Source organism: Humulus lupulus, chromosome 3 (genome assembly GCF_963169125.1).
Source record: "Humulus lupulus chromosome 3, drHumLupu1.1, whole genome shotgun sequence".
NCBI lineage: Eukaryota > Viridiplantae > Streptophyta > Magnoliopsida > Rosales > Cannabaceae > Humulus > Humulus lupulus.
This window is the reverse complement of record NC_084795.1, coordinates 273,311,685-273,337,292: the sequence shown is the minus strand read 5'-3', so window position 1 is coordinate 273,337,292 and position 25,608 is coordinate 273,311,685. Positions and strand designations below refer to the sequence as shown.

Below are 25,608 nucleotides of genomic sequence, written 5' to 3'. Positions count from 1 at the left end.
TATTAGTTACAAAAATATCTTTCTTAGTTGTAAAACTAGATTTGTAAATTACTGTTACAAAAATAAAAAATTTAGTTACGAATTTGTTTGTAAGTTTTATCTACAAAAAAAAAATCTACAATTCTATAACTGATTTTGTAAATATTATTTACAAACACGTAACAGATATTTATAAGTTCGTAACATATATTTACTAGTTTGTAAACGTTGATCACAAGAAATTGTATTTTACAGCTTTTATTTATGATTTTGTCACTCTGTATTTACAATTTTGCCATTCCATGTTTTTATCCAAAAATTCCGTATATTTTGTAATATACTGTATTTTTCAGATTTTTTTTAACTTTTAGTGTATTTTTGTAAATTTCCCTTTCTTTAATTATATTTTAAACAGATATTCCCAAGGCAGGAGTAACATGACGTGGCAGTTTACAAAGCTCCACGTGTAAAAATAAGATGTGAGCCGTGACCGAATAATTAAAAAAAAAACGCAGAGAGAGAGAGCAACTGGAAGTCTGGAAGAGACGACTGTTAGGTAGGCACGAAACTAATTTCCCCAATTTCCCTCTGCTATCTCTCTCCTTCGCCGCTCCAACTCTCAGTCTCATTCTTTCACTCATCGTCGGTGGCTTGCATTACTGCATCGATCTCGGTCGCCGGTAAGTGCATTGCTTTTTCTGTTTTAAAAACAAATTCTTAATTTGATGTTTTAGTTTGTTTTATCGTTGAGCATCAATCAAATCTGGAACTTTTATTTCCTTTGATTTTCTGATTTTAGATATTTTTCTTAAGAATATTGATTATCAGACGAGTTTTAATTTTCTAACCTCTGTTACTGATTTGAGATTTTTAATAGCTATAAGATTATTTAGGTCTTTTTACCTTTGTTGGATGTGTTGAAGGGCATGAGATTTTTTAATTTTAGTTGTCATGTTAATGTAAATTTATATGTATATATTTGTGAGTGTATACATTCAGATACGAGAATAAGTTATCTGGAGCTCGGGATAAGGGTTTTAACTTTTCAGCTACCCTTTCCCATCTCCCATCTCCCTATCTCCACCGACCTCTCAAAGTTTAACTCAAATCATAAAAAAATGGGTAAGCCATCGTTTACATTATATTTCCTCTTTTCTCTTTGACAGGCGGTGGTTCTTGGTGATTCACGGAGACCCCCTCGCCGCTCTATATCGTCGGCCACCCATTTCGGTCCTCCTGAGACAGCTAGCTAACCAACCCTTCAACTGTCCCCACTCGTGTAAGTATCTATTTTCTATAACTTATGCCATAAAACTCAAAGAATTATCGATGAAAACAGTGGATATGTTTGAAATTGCAGAATGATTGATTAAGAAATCGATATGTTTGAACTTGATTATTTTATTTATATGCTTTTGCTTCTTAGTTTGTTTGGAATTGCAAAAATATTGATACACATGTTTGGCTATTTGTATATTTATGGTCCAAATTGATTGCATGCTCTCCCATTTAGGATTTTTATTGTCAGATCATGTTAGAGAGCAAAAATCATAAGACATTTTAAGGGAAAAAATAAACTCTACTTAAATAAAAGACACAAATGAGAGTACAAAACAGACAACGAATGAAGTAGAAGCATAAGGATTATGGCATCAAAAGATTTATTTTTCTAAATTTAGAAATTAATCACTCTTTTTTTTTTTGCTATAGTTTTCATTCTTACCCCTCTCTCTTTCAGCTCAACGTCTCTCCGACTGATGACTTCTCTAACACTCTCAGATTGATCTGATCTGAAATATAGAGTGATAGAGTTAGATATATATTTATATATATGCTTAGTGGTGTACTAATATAGTAATATGGACTTTACTATCTAAAATATAGATATATACCATATCTAAATCTAAACTGACATTTTTACCTTTTGTGTTATTTTTAGTTCTGGAATATTATTATGTGATTTATATATACTTACTAATGACACTACCTTTTCAGCTTTTTTTTGGTGTATATTTCCTTTGTTCTGTTAAAAGAGAATATTCACTTATTACATAAGATTAATGAAGATGTATGCTGCAGAAGAAAGGAAAAATTCTGTAAGGAGTCATCACTTGGTCTTTCATGTTGTGCCCAGTCCTCATCTTCTTGTCTCTCTCCAGCTGAGATAGAATTCCAACCAATACTCACCTGAAATGGCAAAATATATGTAATGTGAGTTTGATTCTACAAATATCAAAATAAATAAATGACACCCATCAACATTGCTCTTCCATCATTTAAAAAATAAACTTGGCTCTTCCACCCTCCATCATTCCACTAATTGCTATTGGGTTTTCTTTCAAGCTTTCACTCACGACATCACCAACAATCAACAATGCTCTTTCACCATTTAAAAAATGAACATTGATCTCCAGCCTTCCACCAAGTCCATTTGTTTGTTTTTATTAGATATTTTATTTTGTTTGGTACAATTGTGTTTTCTTTGAAAATTCCACTAATTAAACTTTTAATTTTTTTATTAATTATTTACTGTTATGTGGTCACTTATATTTTAGCAGACCATTATTTTTTGTCTCCCAAGTAATTGATTTTATTAGTTTTTTTATTATTAAAAAAAATAGAACTTGAGAATTAATAAGCAAACAGAACCATATTACACCAACTAAACGGAAATCAATAAAATAACTTTGACATCTGTTAAGTTTGACAGAAAAAAAAATTGGAAGGAGAAATTCTGTTACATAGGCTCATTATAAGTTTGAAAGATATTTTTTGTGAGGGAGAGAGGGAGGGGGCTAGAACATTGGCTTATAAAGTACCAGTACAAAATTGGTTAAGGCCAGCTTGGAAGAAAATTTAAAGACGAAAAGGTAATTATCTTAATGAATTATGAATTGAAAGTACTCGAACTGTTTTTTTAATCTGTGGAACTAGGGAGAAGATTCGTGAGAGTAAATATTAGAATGAAGGGGATTAAATTTAAGCACAATAAGCACATGAAAAATAGGGATTTAAAGTAGTCATTTGATTTGGTGATTTGGTTCTGTCATGTGTTCTATGATGTTAATGTGTGATATTGATATTGTTAACGTGGGATTTAAAGTAGTCATTTGATTTTGTTGTAGTGTGATATTGACTTGGTTTGTGTTTTGTTTTTTACAAGTGGGAAAGGGAAAATGCTTGGTTTGTTTTGGTATTTGTTGCTGTATTATTAGTTAGTTTATTAATGGTTTTAAAGTTTCTATCATTTTTATCCAAATTTAAACTTTAGGAACCAAAAGAAAGTGATAATGCTTTTATTAGAAGTGAAGAAAATGAAATAAAAGGTGAGAAAGAGGTCCACAATTAAAAATTTAACAAATATATATATTTTAGTAATTTTAAGGGTGTGTTTGGAAGTAACTATGTAATAACTGTGAAGAAAATGAAATAAAAGGTGAGAAAGAGGTCCACAATTAAAAATTTAACAAATATATATATTTTAGTAATTTTAAGGGTGTGTTTGGAAGTAATTGTGTAATAACTAGGGTAGTAATTACAATGTGTGTTTGGATGTTAAATGATAATTACTTGTTAATTCCTGTTGTTATGTTTGGCAAACTGTTAGTAATTACATAGAAAAATAATATTATGTAATAAATACTATTTAAAATTGATAGTATTTAGTAATTACACCAATTACATGGTTATCGTGTAATTACATGGTCAAACAAACACGTCAAATCGAGTAATTATTCCGAATTACACTGAATTCCAATTACAAAGGGCTTTCCAAACTCAGCCTAAGTGTAAATTAAGAAAGCCAAAATGTCCACAACTTATCTTCTAATTAAAAAGAATTGTGAAAATGAATTTTTTCAAGTACAATGATATGTGGGTTAAAAATTAAAATCTGTTTTTCAAAAGTCCATTAAGAAGTTTAATTTCAACTAGGCACATATTTGGGCCTGTAAAAAAAACGGGCTGGCCCGTTTAGAGCTCGGAATGGCACGAAAATATCGTGCCTATGGGTCGTGCTAGGCCTGACCTATCAAAATATGGACCGGCACGACATGACTTGAATTTTTACATTGGCCAGCACGCTGGCACGACATGGTCCATATTTTCTTGTGCTTCTACAAATACGTGCCAGGCTGTGCTGCCCTTATTTACAGCTCTACTGTTAGGTTGGGTGGTTTGTTTCCACTCTATTCGCGTAAATTAATCTTCATTTATCCCCCGAGCTCTGCAGCATCCAAGGGTGAATGTATAAATTTTTTCAAAGTCGTTTTCTCTCACTTTCTTTGTTCGTTTACGTTGAATTGATCTTTTTTTTTTGTTATTCGTGTCCTCATTGTTGACAATTTAATTTTCCATAATTTCTATGGTGGTTATCATTTTTGGGAGCATTTCCGGATCTTGAATTCATAAAATGGTGAATTGGAGTCAATAAATTAAGAGAATTTTTCATGTTGTTATTGATTCTCCTGCTTGATTATGTTATGCATATGTATTTTATTTTAATATAATTTTTGCTGTGTATTATTTTTAAGTTCAAATTAATAGGTATGATTTGATTCGTACTACTGTAAGGGTGTAAAAGAATCTATTGCTTTGAGGGTTAAATGCAGTGGATTTTGAACAATTGTTTCAGGTATAGTGGACATGAAGGAAAGGAAAACTACTTCGACACTTAAGCGCATTTTGGTTAACTGTGGAGCTCAGGTTTGTTTGTTAATTGTCTATTAAACTAATGATTAAACCAATATCTTATTTTTTTTATCTTAATTAGTTGTAATGTGATATTCAATTTGTTATTCTAGGTTGTATTGTAGCCTAGTTGTTTGGCTACAATACATGCATTAATGCCACAGACCCTAATGTCTGTTTGAAAAGTGTACACTAATTGTTATGACATTATTTTGAATGATTTGTTATAGCTGTTAACATCATGCGCACAATTTTGGTACAACAAAAGTCGTTATATATAATTTGGGTTCCTTCTACATGTTGTTATGCATTTATGGCTCAAGATTTCGTCATGATGAATAACAAGAAGAGAAACATAATTTGGAAGTGCAGTGTGTTAGTAGTTATGGTGGTGATTTGGCTGTAAAGTAATAATAGAAATTTTCAAGACACGGGGAACTTCTTAGATCATATGTGCGATAAAAGATAAAATTTTAGGGTGCAGTTTGGCTTAAAAGCATGAAAGAATTTAAAACTTTTTATTTTTATGATTTTTTGAGAGATTGGGAGGTCTTGATGCAACTTATATCTGTTTGAAGTTTTTCATTGCCATGTTTTCAGATTTTAGATACTTCAATTCTAGTTGAGTTTGTGATGGTGTTTGTATTGATCATCACAATTCCTTTCTGTAATATTAATTTTAATATATAATAATAATATAATAGTATCACTTCTTATATAGAAAAAGAAGTTGGTGTAGTGAGTACCTAGTTACTTCAGTCTTTAAATGCTAAATATTTGGGAAAAGTTTTGTTTAACTATTGATACTTGGAATTGGATGTCTACCCAAAAGCAGCTCAAGATCCGGATATGGGTTTTCTTGTTATGTAAAAATCATGTACTCATTTTGTTTAAGATAGTGTCAAATGCGCTTAGAGATTTTGTTGTACCAATTATTTGCTAGCATTGAATCAGCAGAGTTTTTTTCTTTAGGCAAAAGAATATGGGAGTTGTGTTGCAGCAAAAGTTCCAGAGGTTGAACGGGATATGTGTTTGAAAGAATTTCTTGCTTTGAAGAGTTGCATGCAGAATGTGGTACTGTATTTTCATAATTGAGAAGAGATATTTTGTACCTTCTAACATCTTAATTCCCAACATTCATTCAAATTCTTTTTCTTTCTGAGTAGCTGCGGGGAAAGGCTTGAAGTGCACTAATTCATTGCTGTGTGGAGAGTGTAAATGCAGCAAGTGTCATTTCAAGTATCTAGTTGCAGTAGTTAGAAGAGCAAAATTAAAAGGTCTTATATTCAAACGGGGGGCATGATTCATCAAAATACATATATGTATTTTTTTGTGAAAGAATTTTACTTTACCTCCCTGTCTATAAATATGTGTGTGTGTGGATGTATATGTATATGTATAAATTTATATATGATATTTAAAAGCAAACTCACATCATCTGATTTCTTCTAACTGTACTTTTACAGTGTATGTAAATAAGTAGTGTTGCTATACTCCTCAACTTCTCAAATTAAAAGGTTAACTTCAAGAGATGTCTGGGAAAGCATCGAGTTCTCATTCCAATGTTGGTTTAAATGGATCTGGTGCTTTGTCACATGTTTATATACAATATCCACCCCTAAGAAGCAGCATTTCAGGAGCAAAGGGCTTATTCTATGATGATGGAAGTAAACTTCTTATATCACCGACATCAGATCAGGTAGATATGATATTTTGGAGAACATTTTCTTTTAATAATCATTATGTATTTTAGTTTCTAAGTTTCTTGATTTTATCAAAACTAATTCTGTTTCCTTATTTCTTTTGTACATGTAGGTTTTCTCATGGAAAACTGTTCCCTTTGTTCCTAGTGTTTCTCCAGCATGTGATTCAATTAGTGAAGGGCCCATTTTATCTATCCGGTATTCATTAGATGGAAAATTTATAGCAATCCTACGGTCTTCTCGTGAGATACAGTTTTGGCATAGAGAAAGTAAAGAAACTTTTAGTCAGAGGTGCCGGCCAGAGTCTGAGAGTATTTTGGGATTCTTTTGGACAGATTGCCCATTGTGTGATATTGTACTTGTAAAGACAAGGTAAGAGAACAAATACTCGTGATCTTCATAAAACTAGATGTCTGAATTTTATCACTCGGAATCTGTGTGCTTTTCTAACTAAATCCGTATATAAATGTCTTCAACGGAAGAGTGAAAAAAAATAGTAGCAAGTTTCTTTAGGTAATAACTTACTGTTGGAGTTGGACCATGCAGTTTTATGTTTCGTGAATTTCTAGAGTTTGGCAAGGGTTGCATACAATGTTCCAAAAGGAAATTTTTGAGTGGTTTGCTTCTATTGATAAGTGAGATGTATTTTAATGCACATAAGTCATATGGTCATCTGTTTTAAACTGCTGCGAAAAGGTTTGATTTTAAATGGAAAAGTAATCCATGCCTATGGGATGATTGTGTTTGACTTTATTGTACCAAAAATATTTCACTATTTATCTTTTGCTAATGAGCTTAATAACAGTGGGCTGGACTTGCTTACTTATAATTCTGAGTCAAAATCACTCCAGTTGGTGGAAACAAGGAAACTGAATGTGAGTTGGTATGTTTATACTCATGAAAGTCGCTTGCTTCTTCTTGCTTCTGGAATGCAGTGCAAGACCTTCAATGGATTTCAGGTATGCCATTTGTGTATTACTGCCATTTTTTTCTTTTGATCTTGCTGTAGTCTAGGCTGTTTCTGTAAGGAGCATTAATGTATCAGAATAATGTCAGGAATCATTTCCGAAGTATTGTTATTATGTGTTGCTGTGAACAATAGTGTACACAAATTTGATGGCGGCATATAACTTAAATTAGATAGCATATGTCAATATAACAAATCCCATTCTCCTTGATCTTCACCTTTATTATTATATTTTGGACTTTTATTGTTTTATTTTAAAAACACTGAATTATTTACATTGTTATCTTTTAACAGATGATTGAACTTTTTGTTTTTTTTATTCATCTGATGCAGCTTTTATTTTTTCTCTTAAGCTTTCATCTGCAGGGATTATTCGCTTGCCAAAGTTTGAGATGGTAATGGCTAAGTCTGATGCTAACAACAAGCCAGTTCTTGCTGCTGAAGATATATTCATCGTCACTGTGTAGGTTTACATTGTTTAGTTTGTGTTACTAAATTTAGGATGCCTGCCAATGTCAAGGCTTACTCAACTTTTTCATTCTTGCAGGTATGGAAGAATATACTGTCTTCAAGTTGATAGGGTTGCAATGCTTCTCCACTCCTATAGGTTTTATCGTGATGCTGTTGTGCAACAGGTTTTTTTTTTTTTTTTGGGTGTGCGAGTGGAGAGGAAATTTATTAGTAAAAGTATTAGAAGTTTTTATAGCATACAATTATACTAATTTATGAATGTTTTTGTATCTTATAATTTTTTTTAATACAAAGTTTTGCCAAATAATTATGTGCATTATTCAGTTTATACTTCTTTTGTGATATCATTTATTTAAGTGGTTAGGTGGGCGAATGTGTTAGTAGTGTAGGGTTTAATTCCCAATAATTGTCTTATATATTTTTTTTTAAATGTATTTTGCCCCTTAAATGTCCAAGTAAGAAGAAAGTGAACGAAGATTTATTTATTCTTCTTCTAGAAATATTTTTCTATTGTTTGTCATTGATGTTTTTTTTTGTTTGAATTAGTGTTGCTAGGATGACCTTAACTCTCTTTTTATTTAGCATGTCAGTTCAATGCATTTATATTCGGTTACATGTGATTCTTAGATCTTAGTGAGAAATTTAATATAGTCATAGTGTGGACTTTATTCTACAAATAATGTTTGTTTATGCTTTGCAGGGTTCTTTGCCAATTTATTCAAGCAGGGTCGCTGTGAGTGCGGTTGATAATGTGCTGCTTGTTCATCAAATTGATGCAAAGGTTGTTATATTGTATGATGTATTTACAGATTCTCGAGCACCCATATCAGCCCCACTACCCCTGTTATTGAGGGGTCTCCACAGGTCTAATAGTTATTCCCTGCGATCACATAGAGAAGATAATGAAAGTTCTGAGGATAGTGCTATAAATGGTCATGAAGTAGTTATCTATGGAGATGACTGGACCTTTCTTGTTCCCGATCTCATTTGTGATGTTGCAAATCAGTTTCTGTGGAAGATTCATATTGATTTGGAGGCAAGTTTCTTTCGTATGATCTACATAACTTCTTCCAGTACCAGTACTTGATGTCTCCTTTCTTTTCCAGGCAATTTCTGCCAGTAGCTCAGATGTGCCAGCAGTAATAGAATTCTTGCAGAGACGGAAATTAGATGCTAGTAAGGTAGACTATTTCTTTATTCTAAATGTGCTGTATGCTTATTATTACTTGGTTGTTTAGTGGAAGCTTGCTGACTACATAAAATTGACTAATTTGTTTCTAAGCTTTTGTGGCATAACTTTTACAAAGGAAGCCAGCTCCTAGCTAATTACACTAATTATTGGCTTGTTGACTGATAATCATTGAAATTGCAACAACTAATGTTTGTGCAACTGGTTGGCCGTAATTTCACATCTCTTACAGGGAAAACAGTTATGCTTGTCAATAGCTTGCACGGCCATTTTAGAACACAGACCCGTCTCTATGGTTGCCAAAGCAATAAATGTTTTGGTAACCTCTTACTCCCACTCAATTAAGACAGGGTGCTGTGTTAAGACAACAAAATCTGAGAAGACATCTGCTTCTGGTGTGCCTCATGTTACTAGCCCTAGACCCAATGTAGATGAGTCGATCAGTAGAGTAGATGCCCTTGGAAAATCTGTCAAACATGATTCTACAGCAGGAGACAACGAACCATCTAATAGGTCTGCAGCTTTCTCAAATTCAGATTCTGATGATAGTGTGAACTCTGAATCAGCAAGGACTAATTCAAACGGTCTTCAGACCATTGATAGTAAAGTGGACAAAAGAAGGTTGATGGGTGGTGAAACTTCTTCTGTTGCAGTCATGCCATCGGCTGTTGGATTTGCTAACAACTCATTGATTGCCAATACTGATGACCATCAAGAATCTCAAATTACTTCGCCTGCAATTTCACCTGATGAGATATATAGATTTGTGTTTGCGCCTGTTGAGGAAGAGATGGTGGGAGATCCGTCTTACTTGATTGCCATCATTGTTGAGTTTCTTCACAGGTTAGAAGTTTCAAATCTAGATACAAGTATTGAGTCAGGGTTTGCAAGAAAATATTAGCTAAATCGTTACATAATGTGACGTGAATCTATATCACATGATTCATATAGATGTTTCTTCTCACTTATTAATGTTTATGGAATGTTCCTAGTTTTCTTTCATGTTACAAGCCACATTCTTTTCCTTTATTGTTTCGCGAATGTTTTGTTGCTTTTGTAGTGCTATTTTGGAAAAGGTGAAAGTTCATCCCAATCTGTATGTTTTGATGATACAACTGTTAGCACGCGGCGAGCGATATGCAGAGCTTAGTTTGTTTGTTGTAAACAAGGTCACCAATTATTTTTCTTCTGTACTATATGCTTTTGTAGTAATTTGAGCTCTCTATATGCTTCTTATGCTGAGCTGAAGTTAACAACATAGATCTTTATCGTAACAGATTCTTGAACCTTCTAAAGAGGTTGCAATGCAACTACTAGAGTCTGGTCGTCAAAATCCCCAGACGAGGAAGTTAGGTTTGGGCATGCTAAGGCAGCTTGCTTTGCATCATGACTATGTACTGTCGCTAGTTCAAGATGGATATTACCTCGAAGCATTACGGTATGCTAGGAAGCATAAGGTAATTTCTACTTTATCCAAATACTGGAGAAACTATTTCCTGTTCTTAATTCAATTTGTCCATCTAAATTCAACCTTTTACAAAATTGAGTTCTGACCTCCAACATTGTTGTGAAGTCATCTAAATTTAACTGAAATGATCCTGTATTTTACTAGGGAAAATATTTGCGAGAGAAAGTAAAGAAAAAATAGGGAAAAATAATTTCCTAAAATTTTATAAGATACTTTTGTGAATATTTTCACTTTTTGAATATATTTATAACTGTTCTAAATTTTATAAAATTATATTATATTTAAGTATTATTTTTATTTCTTTAAAAGTTTCTACATTTTTTGTTTGAATAAAAACAAGAAAAAATGAAATCTTTTTAGAATTCATTTTTTTTCCTTAAAAAAAATCCCAGTTCCAAACATGGGGTTAGTAAAGGAAAGCTGTCATGATAGTCTTTTGGATATTCTCTACTCTATTCTTAAAAATATACTACCAAAACACTATTTTTTTTATTTTACATTATATCATATATCAACTTCCCTATACTTTCTTTATATCATTTAAATATTATATTTTTTATTCATTTCAAATATTTTCATTAAAAATATTTACTTATCATTTCATATTTTAGAATTAAAAAAAAAATTGAAACTTGAATAGTACTCTCTATATGTGGAGAAGTTACTGTAGATAGAGGTAAGAAATAACTAAAATAGAGCTTCTGATGGAGTTGTATTCTATGATTTTTTTTAAGAGATGTAGGTATTTTAGATCATCTTGGGAGTGCTCTTTCTTGGTCAATCCTCAAAATCATTTTCTTTATTTCATTCTCTTTTTAATAGAAAGCATTGCTTTCTTTCTTACATTTCAGTTAAATGTTTTCATTAGATGTTAGTTTGGTAGACTTAATAAAATGAATGAATTGTACAGGTCGATACAGTGCGTCCCTCTCTTTTTCTTGAGACAGCATTAGCTTCGAACGACTCGCAAAATGTAGCTGCAGTTCTAAGATTCTTCTCAGATTTTATACCAGGCTTTAGAACCACATCAGATCACAGTACATACTACCGGATTCTCAAGGAGATGAACTCTACAGTCGCTGCCTGAAATGCGTATGTGTTTTGGTAAAACCGAACAAGTCTAAATAACTAGTAAAGAACCACACGTCCGGTTCTAGCTCATGTTCTAGATACAACAGATCTGCAAACCGGGTAATGTGAAAAGTGACAGAATTTCATGGTCAGGTTTTGGGTTTCTATTTTTTCTTAAAGCCTAATAAGTTATTTTAGTTATTTTTAGTACATCGTTTTGCACTCAATTCCGACATTAGAGTATAACTATCGGGCAATCTTTAATTCATGTACTCCATATACACCTATGGTTGGAGAAATGAATGAGTAAAATATGAAATAATCAGTCATTATTTGTTGTTTACTAAATTATTGGAAAAGGGATTCGGAATCTCTTGTTATGTTGTTTGAATAATTAAGAAATGTAATTGGAATGCTTAAAATAATTAAATTATTCTAAAAATATATATATAAAGTACTTATTTTTTGAAATATATCTTTTAAGGAAAAAATTGTCTTTTAATTTTTTATCACCCTTAAACTATCTTCGGTAGGAAGTAAAGAAATTAGGATGGAAAAAATAAATAAAAGGGAAAGAAAAATTTTAAGATGGAAAGGAAAGTGGGTTTTTATCAAGTTGTTTAGTACGGAGGAAGAAAAGAAAGTTAAGTTATTTTACAATTACAATTATACCCTTTTGATCAGGAGTAAATGGTATATTAGTAAGAGTAATGATTGATGGACATTCAAATTATGCACTATGATTTCCCGAAATTGGAGAGAAATTTTTGTGTAGGACCTACTTTTTTTCCACTCATTTTTTCTTTCTAGGAAAATTATTCTCATTTTTTCTCTCTTATTCAAGTTCTTTCATTCTTTATTTTAGTAAAAATGTGAATAAAAATTATTACGTAAATGATTCTCATTCACCTTAAATAAACTTACCATTACTTATTTGTTCTCATAATAAATGAGTAGTTTTTTCTTTCCCTCTCTCGATAAGGATTATAACCCCTTCAACAAAAAAAAAAAAATTCCCCACACACACGCCTAGCTCAAGTGGCTTATAAACAACTAGTGGTTACACAAATTATTATGTGATGTTTGCTTTCTTCAAAACGACATGTGGTTCATTCTTTGTATTTCTTATCAAAGATTAAGAAAACAAAATAAGCTGAGAATAACATCCATTTAGAAATGACAGAAAGAAAATTGTTTAGTACATAAGTCAAATATGTTGTCGATTCACACTCACTCCTGTTTCTATTTTTGATATCGAGCGTACCATTTCATATGACATTGCTTCGCATACATTAATTATTATGTGTTTTTCAATTACCTTAGGTTACATGGACTTTAACCAGAGTAGTCGTTGATTTTAGTATGACCATCTTACATTTTAATCAAATGACTATGATTTAAAAAATAAATGGTCAATGTTTTCTCAACTAAAATCACAAATAATTTACCAAACTAACAATCCAGAATAAAAATAAAATCATTCTGCTTAAAAACGGTGTTGTTATATTCAATTTTTTCTTCATCAAAATTGAGTTTAGGGTTCTATTTTAACTATTTTACAAAACATAGGGTCCAAAAAGTAATTTGTCAAAATACATAGTCCAAATAGATAATGGGACAAAACACATGATCCAAAAAGATATAAACACAAAAATAAATTTAATTAACATGTGATAAGGTGTAGTGGTAGTGAGAGTGAGTTTTTTTACTTGTAGTAAATGGTTGTTGATGGCTTTTATTTTAATTTAACAAGTATTGAAGTAACTCATTCACGTAGAGAAACTCCACAAAATAATCTCTATTTATCCTATTATTATAAATAAGCATTATATTTGTATCCTAAATATATATATAGGTATCCCATTAATTAAAACAATTTAATTTTTAAAATTATTTTTAGCATTTTTTCTCAATATTTTTTTGACATTCTTAAAATTTTTTTTTGTTAATTTCAATAATTTTATTTTATCTTGTTTTCATAATTTTTTTTAAAATAATGTATAATTTTTAGAAAAAAAAACTAATTTGACAAGTTTTTATTTTATTTCTGTTTAAATTTTTATTTATTTAAATATTTAATATATATTATTTATATGTATTTTTCAGAATAAGAAAAAGAAAAAAAATCAGAAAAAATGTGAGCACAAGTTAATAAAAATATATATTATATATTATTTTTTAATAAAAATGGTTGTCTTAATCAAATTTTGGAGTACAAATATAATCACCATTTTTATAACTGTATACTCTCTTTCAAGTTTTTTACTAAAATAACCCTATGCCCATTGGAAAAATCCTAAATACCCTTAGCTAAAATTAGGTCTCTTCTTTCTTTCTCTTCACCTTACTCATGAAATTATAGCCACCATCTCCATGTATTTCAAATTTTTGCTCTCTCTCTCTTCCAAAGTCATTTTCTCACTATTTTTTTTCTCATATCATCATGTTCCGATCTAAATCACAAATAAATCTGAAGAAATAGTTTGAATGACATTCGTAATCTCACGTTCATTTATTTTCAGAAGTTTCTGAAGTTGAAAGAAGAGAGAGTTTTTGAAGTATTTGAGTGATTTTATTGTTTATAAGTTATGGGTGTGTTATATAATAGTTTATATGTTTTTGAACTGTTCTAGCCTAAAAATGTTGCCAACAAATGAATTTTATGTTGAGATGACTTTATGTGATTTCTGTGATTTAGAGTTTTTATGTTCGGACCTGTTCACAGCTGTTCGGACTTGTTCACACATTTAGACCTTTTCGAACCAAGTTCAGACTTCATTTTATTTATTTTTAGTCATCCCTGTACATATTTTTAATTATGTATCCTTATCATTCGAAAATGAACCATTTTCAGACATGACCCATTTTCACACTTGGTTCGGACCTTGCTCCATTCTCATGGAGATGTTGGCATGAATATTTCAACCACTAATTCAAAGGCTATACTAACATTCTTCTTTTTTTGGACAAAATAGACAATTTTTTTTCTTTTCCGCACCAATGAAGAAATTGTCTCTCCCGTGGCCATTCTTAAGTCGCTACTCATTCTTTTATCCATAACTATTAGTTATGACTATGAGCTATGACAAATGTGTTGGGGTTTTATGCCCTAATTAAAACTCAATTTCTTTGTAATCTCATTTTATTATCAATAAAATAATAGAAATTATGTTTTGACTTGGTCAATCACTTTGCTCACATGTTTTATTTTCATGATTATTTGTTTAATATAAACTTCTATTAAATTACGAGCATATAGCTAATCATATTTATAGTGACGTAATCACAGTGGAATATAAATATGATTATATGTTGAAATATAAGTTAGTCCTAAGATTAGTCAGTGCACATAATTTACACTGACTTGCCAATCTACGATGTGAATAACTTACACATCACAGTGTTATGTTCTTTTCAGAACATTAGCAAAGTAGATAAGATCGAATGTATTTGTTACATCGGACTGGACCGATATTGACAGTTGATAGGATAAGTAAACATACTGTTATTATCTATTATAGTCATATCATATAGTTGACCATAGGTCAATTCAATCTCAATTCTTAGTGGTTAATATTCTAACTGATTGTATTATTTGAGTTCTTTGACTTCTTCATTACCAACTTTGTAATGTCCCGAAATCTCTAATGTGGTTTAATGGCTGGATTAGAAGGCCAGGAGGGCTATAATAGTTTAACTATGCCATTAATTGATAATATGCATGTATATATGAATTATATTATAATGTGATGTTAAATGCATGCATGTGGGTCAACATTTTATTACAGGGGTGTTTTGGTAATTTGGCCTGTTGAGGGCGTAATTGTATATTTGTATGCATGTCGGTGACCTATTGTTGATACCACATTATAATGTGGGTTTGTTCGAGCTATTCGGCATGAGACGATCTTGGAATATTAATTAGCGGTCTAGTCATAACAGGTTTAAGTTCGGGGCTCGGGATGAGTCTCGGGGTGATTTTAATGATTAGAGCGTTGTCGGGAATTAAATGGTAACTGGATATGAATTATTGGTGTTTGAGTATTTCGAGAATAGCAGGAATTGGAAAGCGTTAATTATGATTAACGAAATAGGTGAGAAATGCCAATTGTGCCCTTGGGAGACTTTAGAAACCCTTATTAGACTTAGGGGTATTTTGGTCTTTTCACCCCTAGGATAGATATAAGCCATTGAAGGCTGTAGAAAGAAGAGAAAATAGAGTAACTTCAAAAGCTTCTCCTGTACCTGTTTTTGGCCATTTTCTCTTTGGATTTTTTAGCCTAATTTGAGGATTCAAGCTTGGGAAATAAGTCTTGAGAGTCTGGGAGTGTGTTCCACCATTGAAGAGCATCATAATCTGAGCTTGAGGTAAGTTTCTAGCCATTAAATTCCCTGGTTTGCTCTGTTTTATCTTTGGTTTTCAACTGAGATTTCTAGGTTGGATGCTTGGTTTTGTTGGGAGTTTTGGCTAGGGTTCTTGTGGTTGTGATGCTTGAGGTATGTGAGGATGGTTTTTGGGTTCATTTGGCACCAAAAATGGGGTTTGGTAGCATTGGAATCGAGTTGGAATTGAAGGAGTCGAAGAAGGAGGTTTCAGGGGAGAATCTGTCTGGGGGTAGAGCTACAGTGCCCATCAGAGGGCGCTGTAGCGCTACACAGGATGTTGCTGGGCGGTTTGGGGTTCTGAGTATAGCGCTGGGGCGCTATTGAGCAGCGTTGTAGCGCTACTCTGTTCCTCCATAATCCCATTTTGAGTGTTTTTAAGGGTTTTTGGCTCAAGGTTTCAATCCTTAAGGCCCGGGATCGAATTTACTCACTGTGTGGGCATGTTTCGAGGTCCCGAGAGTGGGGTTTAGGTCAAGACCCTTTCATTGTTGATTTTCATTAATGGAGGTTATAATTGGTTATGATTATGTAACCTCTAAGGAATCAAAAGGTCGATCGTTCTTAGGAGTCGTTCTTGTTCTATTTCTCGCTCGAACCAGAGGTAAGAAAACTGCACCATATGTATATGACATGCATGATTGTTGATGAGGCATGTTGGTTGATAAATGTGGACGTTGATTGCATATTAAATGCTAGCAGAGTTTTTTTACTTATGTATGGCACTGATTAGTCAAGGACGGCACTGGTCGCATATTACTGACCTGAGAGTCAGAAACGGCATGAGCGTCTTGAACGCACGACCGATTGAAGATTAGATCTAATCGATATCAGCGTTGAATGACTCTAAAGCATTAATGCTTGACCGACCCTAAGGTCGATGAAACTTATAAGCGCTTGACTAGTCTAAGCTAGTTACTCAGAGCCAGGGCCAAAGGCCTAGGTGACAGCTAGTCATATGGCTAGGGAGCAGTATCCCATGGTTATGACTCTATGGTCATGAGGAAGGTTATGTTGGTGATTAGTCATCATGCACCTATCCTGTTTAAGCTAGTGAAATGTTCACTTATTTGTTAAGCCCTAGTGACCCTATCGTCACATGGCTAAAGGGAGCTGAACCCACCTTAGTGTCTTTTCAATTGTCACTTATCTGTTTTGGACTGAAAGTCCTGAATGATTATTATGATCATTGTTGATATTATATTCATGCGTTATTATGTTTTCTTGCTGGACTTTGGCTCATGGGTGCTATATGGTGCAGGTAAAGGGAAAGAAAAGCTCACCCAGCCTTGAGTGGAGAGCTTAGGTGGTGTTGTGTACATATGCGGCCGCTTGATCACCCCGACCAAGGAGTTCTCAGAGGAACTAGGGGGTTTACCCAATTTTTGCCGCTTAGGTCAGCGGGTTGTAAATTTGAAACAGTAATGACCATTTTGGGTTGTAAATAACTTGTAAATATTTTTATGGGCCCATGAACAGTTTTATGTATTAATTAAAATATATCATTTCCTTTTGATTGGTTTTCCACCTTAGCCTGTTAATAACACTTAGAAGCACGTTTTTAACCAAAAGACTCGGGTAGCGAGTCAAATTTCCAGTTCACCGTAACTGTTCTGGGGTAACCAGGGCGTTACAAGCTTACCCTACGGACTAGCCCATACTGACATCTTGGGAACTCGGTAGTGTAATTGAGTGGGAGTGTTAATCAAAGATATGAACATCTATAGCCTTTGATGAAGAAGTGAAACGATGATTTTCTTTTAGTTCGGTTCAATGTGCTAAATGATAGAGATCTCATTTCAATAATTAATATCAGTTTATTGAAATATCATTTACAAGGAACTAAGTGTTTTAAGGATAAAATACAATGAGGGGTAAAATAGTATTTTAGTCTCATCTCATTGTAGACGGTCTATAGAGGATTGAGTGACAATTATGGTTGTAACAATGGATAATTAATAACGTATTTATATTGCTTATAGAGCATTCTATGAATTCAAGAGTGCAATTTCGAGTCTTTAGTGGAGTCACGAGGAATTAATAAGTTAGATAATTTATTTGTTAGATTTGTGATAACTTATTGGAGCTTGATTTCATAGGCCCATGGTCCCCACTGTAGATTGGATAAAATCATCTAGATACTCTCAATTAATTGATTTAATTATCAATTAGAAATATCAAATTTGACCAGGTCAATTTTGGATAGTTTCACAAAGTTATATAATTTAGAGAAGAAAAGAGAAAAATTATGGCAGATTTATTAATTAAGATAAATTTGTATCTAAATTAATAAATAAGTTTAAATCAATGTTCAAATTATAAATAATTAATTTGATAAATGATTTGAATAATTATTTAATTAATTAATTAATAGAAAATACTACAGGTATTGTGTAAAATTGATACGCAAGTATACATAATCGACACAAGTAATACAATGATAAATAAAGATTGTTCCCACGGAGATTGATTTACTAATTAGCAACCAATTAATTTTCTATTTCTAGTTGGTCAACAATAAATTGGTTCCAAAAATATTAAAATAACAAAAGCAATAAACATAAAATAACACTATGAAAGAAAGCAAATAATTAGAAAAGCTTAAAAAATAAAGAAGTAGGAATTTTAATTTCATCAACTTTTCACTTGATTATTTTGCTAATTATACTTCACAATTCTTCTTCCTAAACTAATAGCGGATTAACAAAAATGATTCTTACTCTTTTTCAAGAAACAAAGAACTCAATTTACATGTGAATTTTCTACATTCTTGTGATAAATTCCAACACATAAAAGGCATTGAACACAATAATCATAAAACTACACAATTCATATAGGTATTTTCATCCAATATGAAAATTGTGATTATTCAAGCATAGCATAATCAATTCTCACTTTTCAGATTTCGAATCAAAATCATAAATCATGCAAATGGTGATCAAGCATTTACAAGCATTAAGAACATATCAAATAATTTAGAATAGAAGTGAAGAAAGAATCATGAAATCCTCATAGAAAATAATAAAGATCCAAGTGATTACATTAAAAACCCTAGAAAATAAAATTAGTTCATGTTCATCATTAAGAAATCCATAAACAAGAAATTAACATAAAGTAAAGATAAAAAGAAAAGAAAAGAACTCTATGCCGATCCAAGCTCTTCTCCAAAGTGATCCCAATCCTCTTCTCCAGTCTAGGTCTGTAAAAAGTCATCTTTTCCTCTCCAAAATCGTGATTTAAACCTGATTAGCGTTTCTCCTAAACATGAAATGACCAAAACACCCTTCATTAAAAATCTGCGTTTTCACATTTCTAGACATATCATATGGTCGCAGGAATGCCCTGGAAATGCCCAACTTTTCTGGAATTGCGGCCGCGGAATCCCATTCCTGCGGTCGCAGAAAGTGCTCTGAAACACTGTTTTCCACCAATTTTTGTCCTTTTGTCAGTTTTTCCACCATGTTTCCACACCTAACTCACCTAAGCCCTTATACACCTGAAAACATACAAAACACAAGCGTAAAATAGAACAAAACTAAACTAAAAACCTAATACTCTACCTAAAAACACATAGATAAACGAGTCTAAAACTCATTTATCAACAGGCCTTGATTTTAAGTCAAACTGGCTTATAATTAAATGAGAAATTTCATGGGCCTAAAGCCCATGATAATTTCGACCTAGAGATGATATTATCTATTATTTTATTGATTTTCTAATTAAATTAAATAACCTAATTTAGTCTATAAAAGGAATGCTTAGCGACAGTTGAAAACATATGACAAAAGACAAGTTTCTGAGAAGATCAGAAGATTTATTAGGTTTTAGATTTTCACTATTGCATAAGTTATTTTCTAAGCCTCAATTTTTATCTTCTATTCTTCTTCTCTCTGTATCTATCTCATGTGTTGAGAATTGCCCACCCTAGTCTAGGTGATTCTAAGGATACTTTGGAAGACTGAAGAAAATTGAAGAACGGTTCAGTTTCTTGGCAATACTCTACGACGGAAAGGATACAAGGGTTAAAGAAACTGAAGGAATGAATCTATCATTCTGCTGTGTATAATGTAAGTGTTCTTATCATTATTTCTGTTTGAATTCAATTTTAGAAACATGTTTTAGGTTTTCTTATATTAATTTGTTTAATATAAGATCTACATGAAAATAAACAAGATCTTTTATAAGTTTTCCCAATAAAATAGATGTAAAAAAACTTTCTTAAATGACTATACCTTGACGAAAGCATCTATATGGTGCAACTAAAAGGTTTTGTGGCAAAAGGCCAAGAGCAAAAGGTTTGCAATATGTTAAAATACATTCATAGATTAAAACAAACATTAAGATCTTGGAATATCAGATTTGATAAAACTATTAAAATATATGGATTCGAACAAAATGTTGACGAACTATGCGTTTATAAATACATCAATGACAAGAAGGTGGTCTTCTTAGTTTTTTTATGTTGATGATACTTTACTCAATGTGAATAATGTATAAATATTATTGAATGTAAAGAAATAGTTAGTCAAGCAATTCTAAATAAAAAGATTTCAAATAAGCATATTATGTTCTTGGTAAACATATCTTAAAAACAAAGTTTTGACACTGTGTCAAGCACCTTATATAACTAAGGTGTTAGTTCAATTTTTGATGCAAAACTCCAAGAGATGTGAGTTACCCACTTTACATGGAGTTGTCATTTTCAAAGAGCAATGTACTAAGGCACATCAAGAAGAAGATGACATGAGATGGATTCCCTATGCCTCAAATATAGGTTGTCTTAAGTATTCAATATTGTGTACACGACCTAATTTATGTTATGCAATAAGGATTGTTAGTCATTATCAATAAAATTATGATTTAAAACATTGGATAATAGTAAATCATATTTTAGCTATCTTCAGAAAATGAGAAACTATATGCTTGTATATTCAAGTGGAGACCTGGACCCCAATGATCACATTGATTTTAATTTCCAATGAGATAAAGACAATTGAAAGTTGACATATGGACTAGTGTTTACACTTGGTGGAGGAGTTGTACTCTAGAGAAGTATTAAACAATCCATTATTTGCAGATTCTACCGTGGAAGCCGAATATATAACGACTTATGAAGCTGCGAAAGAAGTGTTGTGGTTTAAAAAGTTAAATACTGATCTATAAATTGTTCCAGACATGGATAAGCCACTAATCCTATACTGTGACAACAACATAACTGTACGCCCTAAATATCCACGGGCTATTATCGAGCTGAGAAAGAGCATAATTATATCAGCCACGTGGATGCCACGTACCCGGAGCTGCTGTTACCAAGTCCTACCTCTCTAGCTCGAGGTAACCAAAGGTTTAATGAGATTACTAAGGAGTCGGGTCAGAAGTATGGACACCACGGGCTAAGAGTACATCAAGCTCGAGGTACGAGCTTGAGTTGGCACCTCTAACCCCTTTTATAAAGTCAACCACCTAATGTAAACGTGCATATATCAGACATCAAGTGTCTGATCCATCCCTGAATTCTCGGACACGCAGCATAAACGTGCGTGTTCAGGCACCCACGACTGGGTTGGGCCATGCGGCCCATTATCCCCCTTACCTATTGATTAGACCACACTTCAGTGTCAGGTTTTATGAATTAATCATGAATGTCACAGAAGTGACATGATAGGTAAGAAGGTCACGGGATGACCCCCCTTGCCAACTCCCAGGTGCCCTCTCCCTATAAATATGGAGACCCTGGGAGTTGCAAATGGTTGGATTCTATTGTCTAAAGAAATACCCTGTAAATAATATCAGAAAGATAGCAATAATATTGGCTGGTGGACTAGAAGGATTTTAACCTTTGAACCACCTAAAAAAGTATTCGTGTCACCATTTTACTTTGAGATCATACATTTATTACGGTTCATTATTTAGCACTAATCCTACTCTTTATTCTATAATTATCTGTTGCCGAAGAACCGCGTCAACAGTTTGGTGCTTTCGTTGAGAGCTGTTAGATTGGTGCTATCGCAAATACCCAACCATGGTAGTCACTCGCTTAAGACATGGTAACGAGGCGAACCAACGTAATGGGCAGGAGGCCCATCATGCCACCATTTCCGATGATCAGAACCCTGAGGTTCAGCAGCGGCCGGGCAAGCAGCCAATAGGCCAAGATGACACTGGAAGTTTGGCTCCCCGGCCGCCCAATCCAAACCCAGATTTCTACACGACGGTGGAAATGGAAAATGCACAGTTGAGGAGTCAGTTGGCGAAGGCGAACTAGCAGATTCAAGAGGTTTTGACTAGACTACCCCCTCTTACAACCGACGCAAACGTCAGAAAGAGGCAAGGCGAGACTCATAAGTCCCGCCGGGGTAATCAGTCCAGGCCCAATCGGTCGGTCAGACCCCCGACATCAAACTCTAATCCCACATCGCACCACCAGGAAACCACTTTTGAGGAACTACCTAGGGCCGAGCAACAGTACAGTCGATCAGTCCGGACCTCAACTCCCAGCTCACTTCTGCCCTCGAGCACGTCCAGGAGGGCTCGAGGGAGCTCGCGAAGGAGATCTGGGGAGGGCTCACAGCAACAGCCCGCCCCGGCCAGCCGTCCTGCACCCCGCTCAGACCGCCGAGCACAGGACCCGGAGGATGGTAGAGCGGAGCGGTCGCGACCTAACCTGATCCGCCCTGACGAGACTAGGATCACATCTCCGGTCAGGCATCCTCCTTCACCAATAAGATACCCGTCTCCTCCCCGGCCAGTTTGAGACATTTCTGCTCATGGGAGCAGTAGGGGAAATCCACCTTCCGCCGGACCTTCCCTTCGTAGCCGGGCGCCCAGAGAAGTCCCAGATCCTCACCCCCAGAGGCGGGCTCCAAGCTTCTCAAATGGGAGCTATTGGACTAGAAGCCGTCGAAGTGACCTCTCCGACGGAGACCTGCGCCAACGCTTGAGTTCGGTGCAAAGTCCTCAGGCCGCCCTGAGGGGCGACCTCCGAGATTGTCTAAACTCTTAAAGGGGAGACCCAGTGGGAAATGGCAGCCGTGCTCGCCAAAGGGAAGACCTGTATGAATTACGCGACAGCGGGAACGTCCCATATAACCTATCTCAAGATAGGAGGGACAATAACCCGCCAAACGTGTGCAATGGATCCGGAGCTGTTGAACAGTCCCGGAACAACCAAGGAAATCAGGACAAAACCCTTGAGCGTCTGGCTTAGATGGTGGAGCTGATGAGGAAACTCTTATCAGAAAAAGAAAAAGATGAATATGATTCAGGGGACGAACTTGAGCTCTTCGCCCCAGCATAGCGGAAATGGCGTATCCACCTGGTTTCCGTATGCCGCACATGTCCAAATTCAACGGAGACGGGGACCCGTCAAATCACCTGGGCATGTTCAATACCCTAATGATGGCCCACAACATTGGTCCCGAGCTGAGGTGTCTAATATTCCCTTCCACCTTGACTGGGTCGGCCAGACAATGGTTCAAACAGAGTAAGAAGCATTCAATCGGCTCGTGGAAAAATTTCTCTGCTGACTTCAAGAGAGCATTCCGAGCTTCCCAGGCTGCCCGCGTCAAGGCCGACACCCTGGCGAACGTAAGGCAACAACTCGATGAGCCTCTGAAGGCTTACCTGAATAGATTCGCGAACGTCGTTGCTCGAGCCAGAGACGCAGATGACAGCTCCAAGCTCATGGCTTTGAGAATGGGAATCCTCGTCGGGGAGGACTCTAGAAAGAGATACAAAGTAAGGGAGTCAGCACCGTAAATGAATTCCTAAATAGGGCCCAGGGGTGGATCAACCTGGAGGAGGCACAAGCCTCAGCTCCGGGAACCAGCCAGGCCCCTCAACAGCCCGCTGGAGTGGGAACAGAAGTTGTGACAGCGACCCAGACCGTTACACAGAATAACCAGTTTGGTGGAGGCAAGAGAAAGGGGAGCAGCGAGGGAAACCAGCACGGCCCAAAGAAGAACAAGTCCGTAGAAAAATTTAAATCAGTCTACGCGACTTATACTGAGCTCACCCACTCTAGGGAGAACATCTTCCTAGCAAATTCTGCTTGCCTCCCCTGGAAGAAGCCGGAACCGTTAAAGCACTAGAAGGGTAAGCGAGACCCTTCCAAGTTTTGCCGGTTCCACAACGACATTGGCCACAATACCGATGATTGTAGACACCTGAAGGATGAGATCGAAACTCTCATCAGAGCCAGACCCTTGGCTCAGTATGCGCGGAATAGAGTTCCTGCAGGCCATCCAACTCCGGAAGTCCCGGTCAGTCAGCACGGGTCTCGGGTAAATCAGGACGTCCCTCCTCCCATGATAGGAGGAGAGATCTCCACGATCTCTGGAGGTCCCCATCTGGCTGGCACAAGCAGAGGTGACCAAAAGCGATACGTCAACGAACTTAAGGCTCATAATGGAGTGGAGTTCGTCCCTGAGCAGCAACGATTTGAGAGGCAACCAATCATATTTACTGAAGAAGATGCCAGGCACGTCCAGTTCCCTCATAACGACCCTCTGGTCGTAGCCGTACAGCTCGCTAATCAGAAGGTTAGGAGAGTGCTGGTCGATAATGGGAGCTCGGTAAACATACTATTCCGATCCACGCTGGAAAAGATGGGTTTGTCTGTCACCGAGCTGAAAGCCACCTCCATGATGCTTTACGGATTCTCTGGAGAAGGATTGGCGGCAATAGGAACGATCGAGCTGGTGATCACCTTGGGATAGGGACCTCAGACAGTCTCGAAACTCCTCGAGTTTGTGGTCATCGATTGTCCCGCCACGTACAATGCCATTTTGGGTCGACCTACACTAATAGCATTTGAAGCCGTTACCTCCATCCGCCACCTTGCGCTAAAATTCCCCTCTTCCACGGGAATATGCACGGTCCGTGGCGATCAACTTGCTTCCAGGGAAGGCTACAACATTTCTATGAAGGGAAAATTAAAACCCGGGCAGTTAACGATGACCGTCCAAGGTGGAAATGAGGAATCTCAGGAACTCGTGCCTAATCATGAGATTGAAAAACCTCAGAATGCCGAAGGGGAAATATCATCTTAAGTGATGATATTGACCCCAGAATAGGTGAGGATAAATCTGAGCTCCAAGCTATCGAAGAGCTCGAGGAGGTAAATATCGATCCACAGAATTCCTCCCGGATGGTAAACCTCGGGAAAAATCTATGTGGCGAGAGGAAGGCAGAGCTGATTAAGTTCCTGCAGGAGAACCTGGACATGTTCGCATGATCTCATGAGGACATGGTGAGGATTAGTCCAAGCATCATCATGCACACCCTCCATTTGGATAAAAGCGTGCCTGCGAAATCCCAAAAACAGAGGCGCCTAGGAACAACTCGAGCTGAAGCCCTAGAAAAGGAGGTAGCCCGGCTATTAAAGTGCAGCTTTATCCGTGAGGCTAAGTTCCCAGTCTGGGTCGCCAATCCTGTGTTGGTCCCGAAGCCCAACGGGAAATGGCGGACCTGCATCGACTTCTCCGATCTGAACAAAGCTTGCCCCAAAGACTGTTTCCCCTTGCCAAGGATCAACCAATTGGTAGACGCCACGGCGGAGCACGAGCTCATGTCCTTTATGGATGCATATTCTGTTGGGTTTTATGCCCTTATAAAACCATGTCGGACATGTAACACGATTTCATATTATCAATAAAAGTAGTATAAATCATTTAGTTTGACAACCGTG

The 25,608-nt window shown here is 35.3% G+C and overlaps 1 protein-coding gene across 5 annotated transcripts; it reads left to right on the top strand.

Annotated features, from left to right (window-relative positions):
• The first annotated feature begins 471 nt into the window (after window positions 1–471).
• LOC133824288 (uncharacterized) lies at window positions 472–11,885 on the top strand. 5 transcript variants are annotated; one of them, XM_062257164.1, is made up of 16 exons: window positions 473–659; window positions 1,146–1,258; window positions 4,613–4,683; window positions 5,641–5,742; window positions 5,835–5,945; window positions 6,135–6,367; window positions 6,484–6,743; window positions 7,177–7,330; window positions 7,692–7,801; window positions 7,886–7,973; window positions 8,510–8,845; window positions 8,916–8,990; window positions 9,231–9,841; window positions 10,059–10,167; window positions 10,276–10,455; window positions 11,377–11,885. In XM_062257164.1, the coding sequence occupies exons 6-16, from the start codon at window positions 6,200–6,202 to the stop codon at window positions 11,551–11,553; spliced, it is 2,268 nt and encodes a 755-aa protein (XP_062113148.1). In that variant the 5' UTR covers window positions 473–659; window positions 1,146–1,258; window positions 4,613–4,683; window positions 5,641–5,742; window positions 5,835–5,945; window positions 6,135–6,199; the 3' UTR covers window positions 11,554–11,885. The 5 variants fall into 5 exon arrangements, with proteins under 5 accessions (XP_062113149.1, XP_062113148.1, XP_062113151.1 ...); XM_062257165.1 differs by lacking the exon at window positions 5,835–5,945 and having other exon boundaries at window positions 472–659; XM_062257166.1 differs by lacking the exons at window positions 473–659; window positions 1,146–1,258 and adding an exon at window positions 2,059–2,190.
• Window positions 11,886–25,608: the final 13,723 nt, after the last annotated feature.

What these genes read in the sequence shown, in the direction of transcription:
- LOC133824288 (XM_062257165.1), top strand. Translation starts at nt 6,200, where the DNA reads ATGTCTGGGAAAGCATCGAGTTCTCATTCCAATGTTGGTTTAAATGGA. An exon ending in AGACCTTCAATGGATTTCAG is followed by an intron (nt 7,331 to 7,691) that starts GTATGCCATTTG and finishes TTTTCTCTTAAG; the next exon opens with CTTTCATCTGCAGGGATTAT. An exon ending in GGTATGCTAGGAAGCATAAG is followed by an intron (nt 10,456 to 11,376) that starts GTAATTTCTACT and finishes TGAATTGTACAG; the next exon opens with GTCGATACAGTGCGTCCCTC.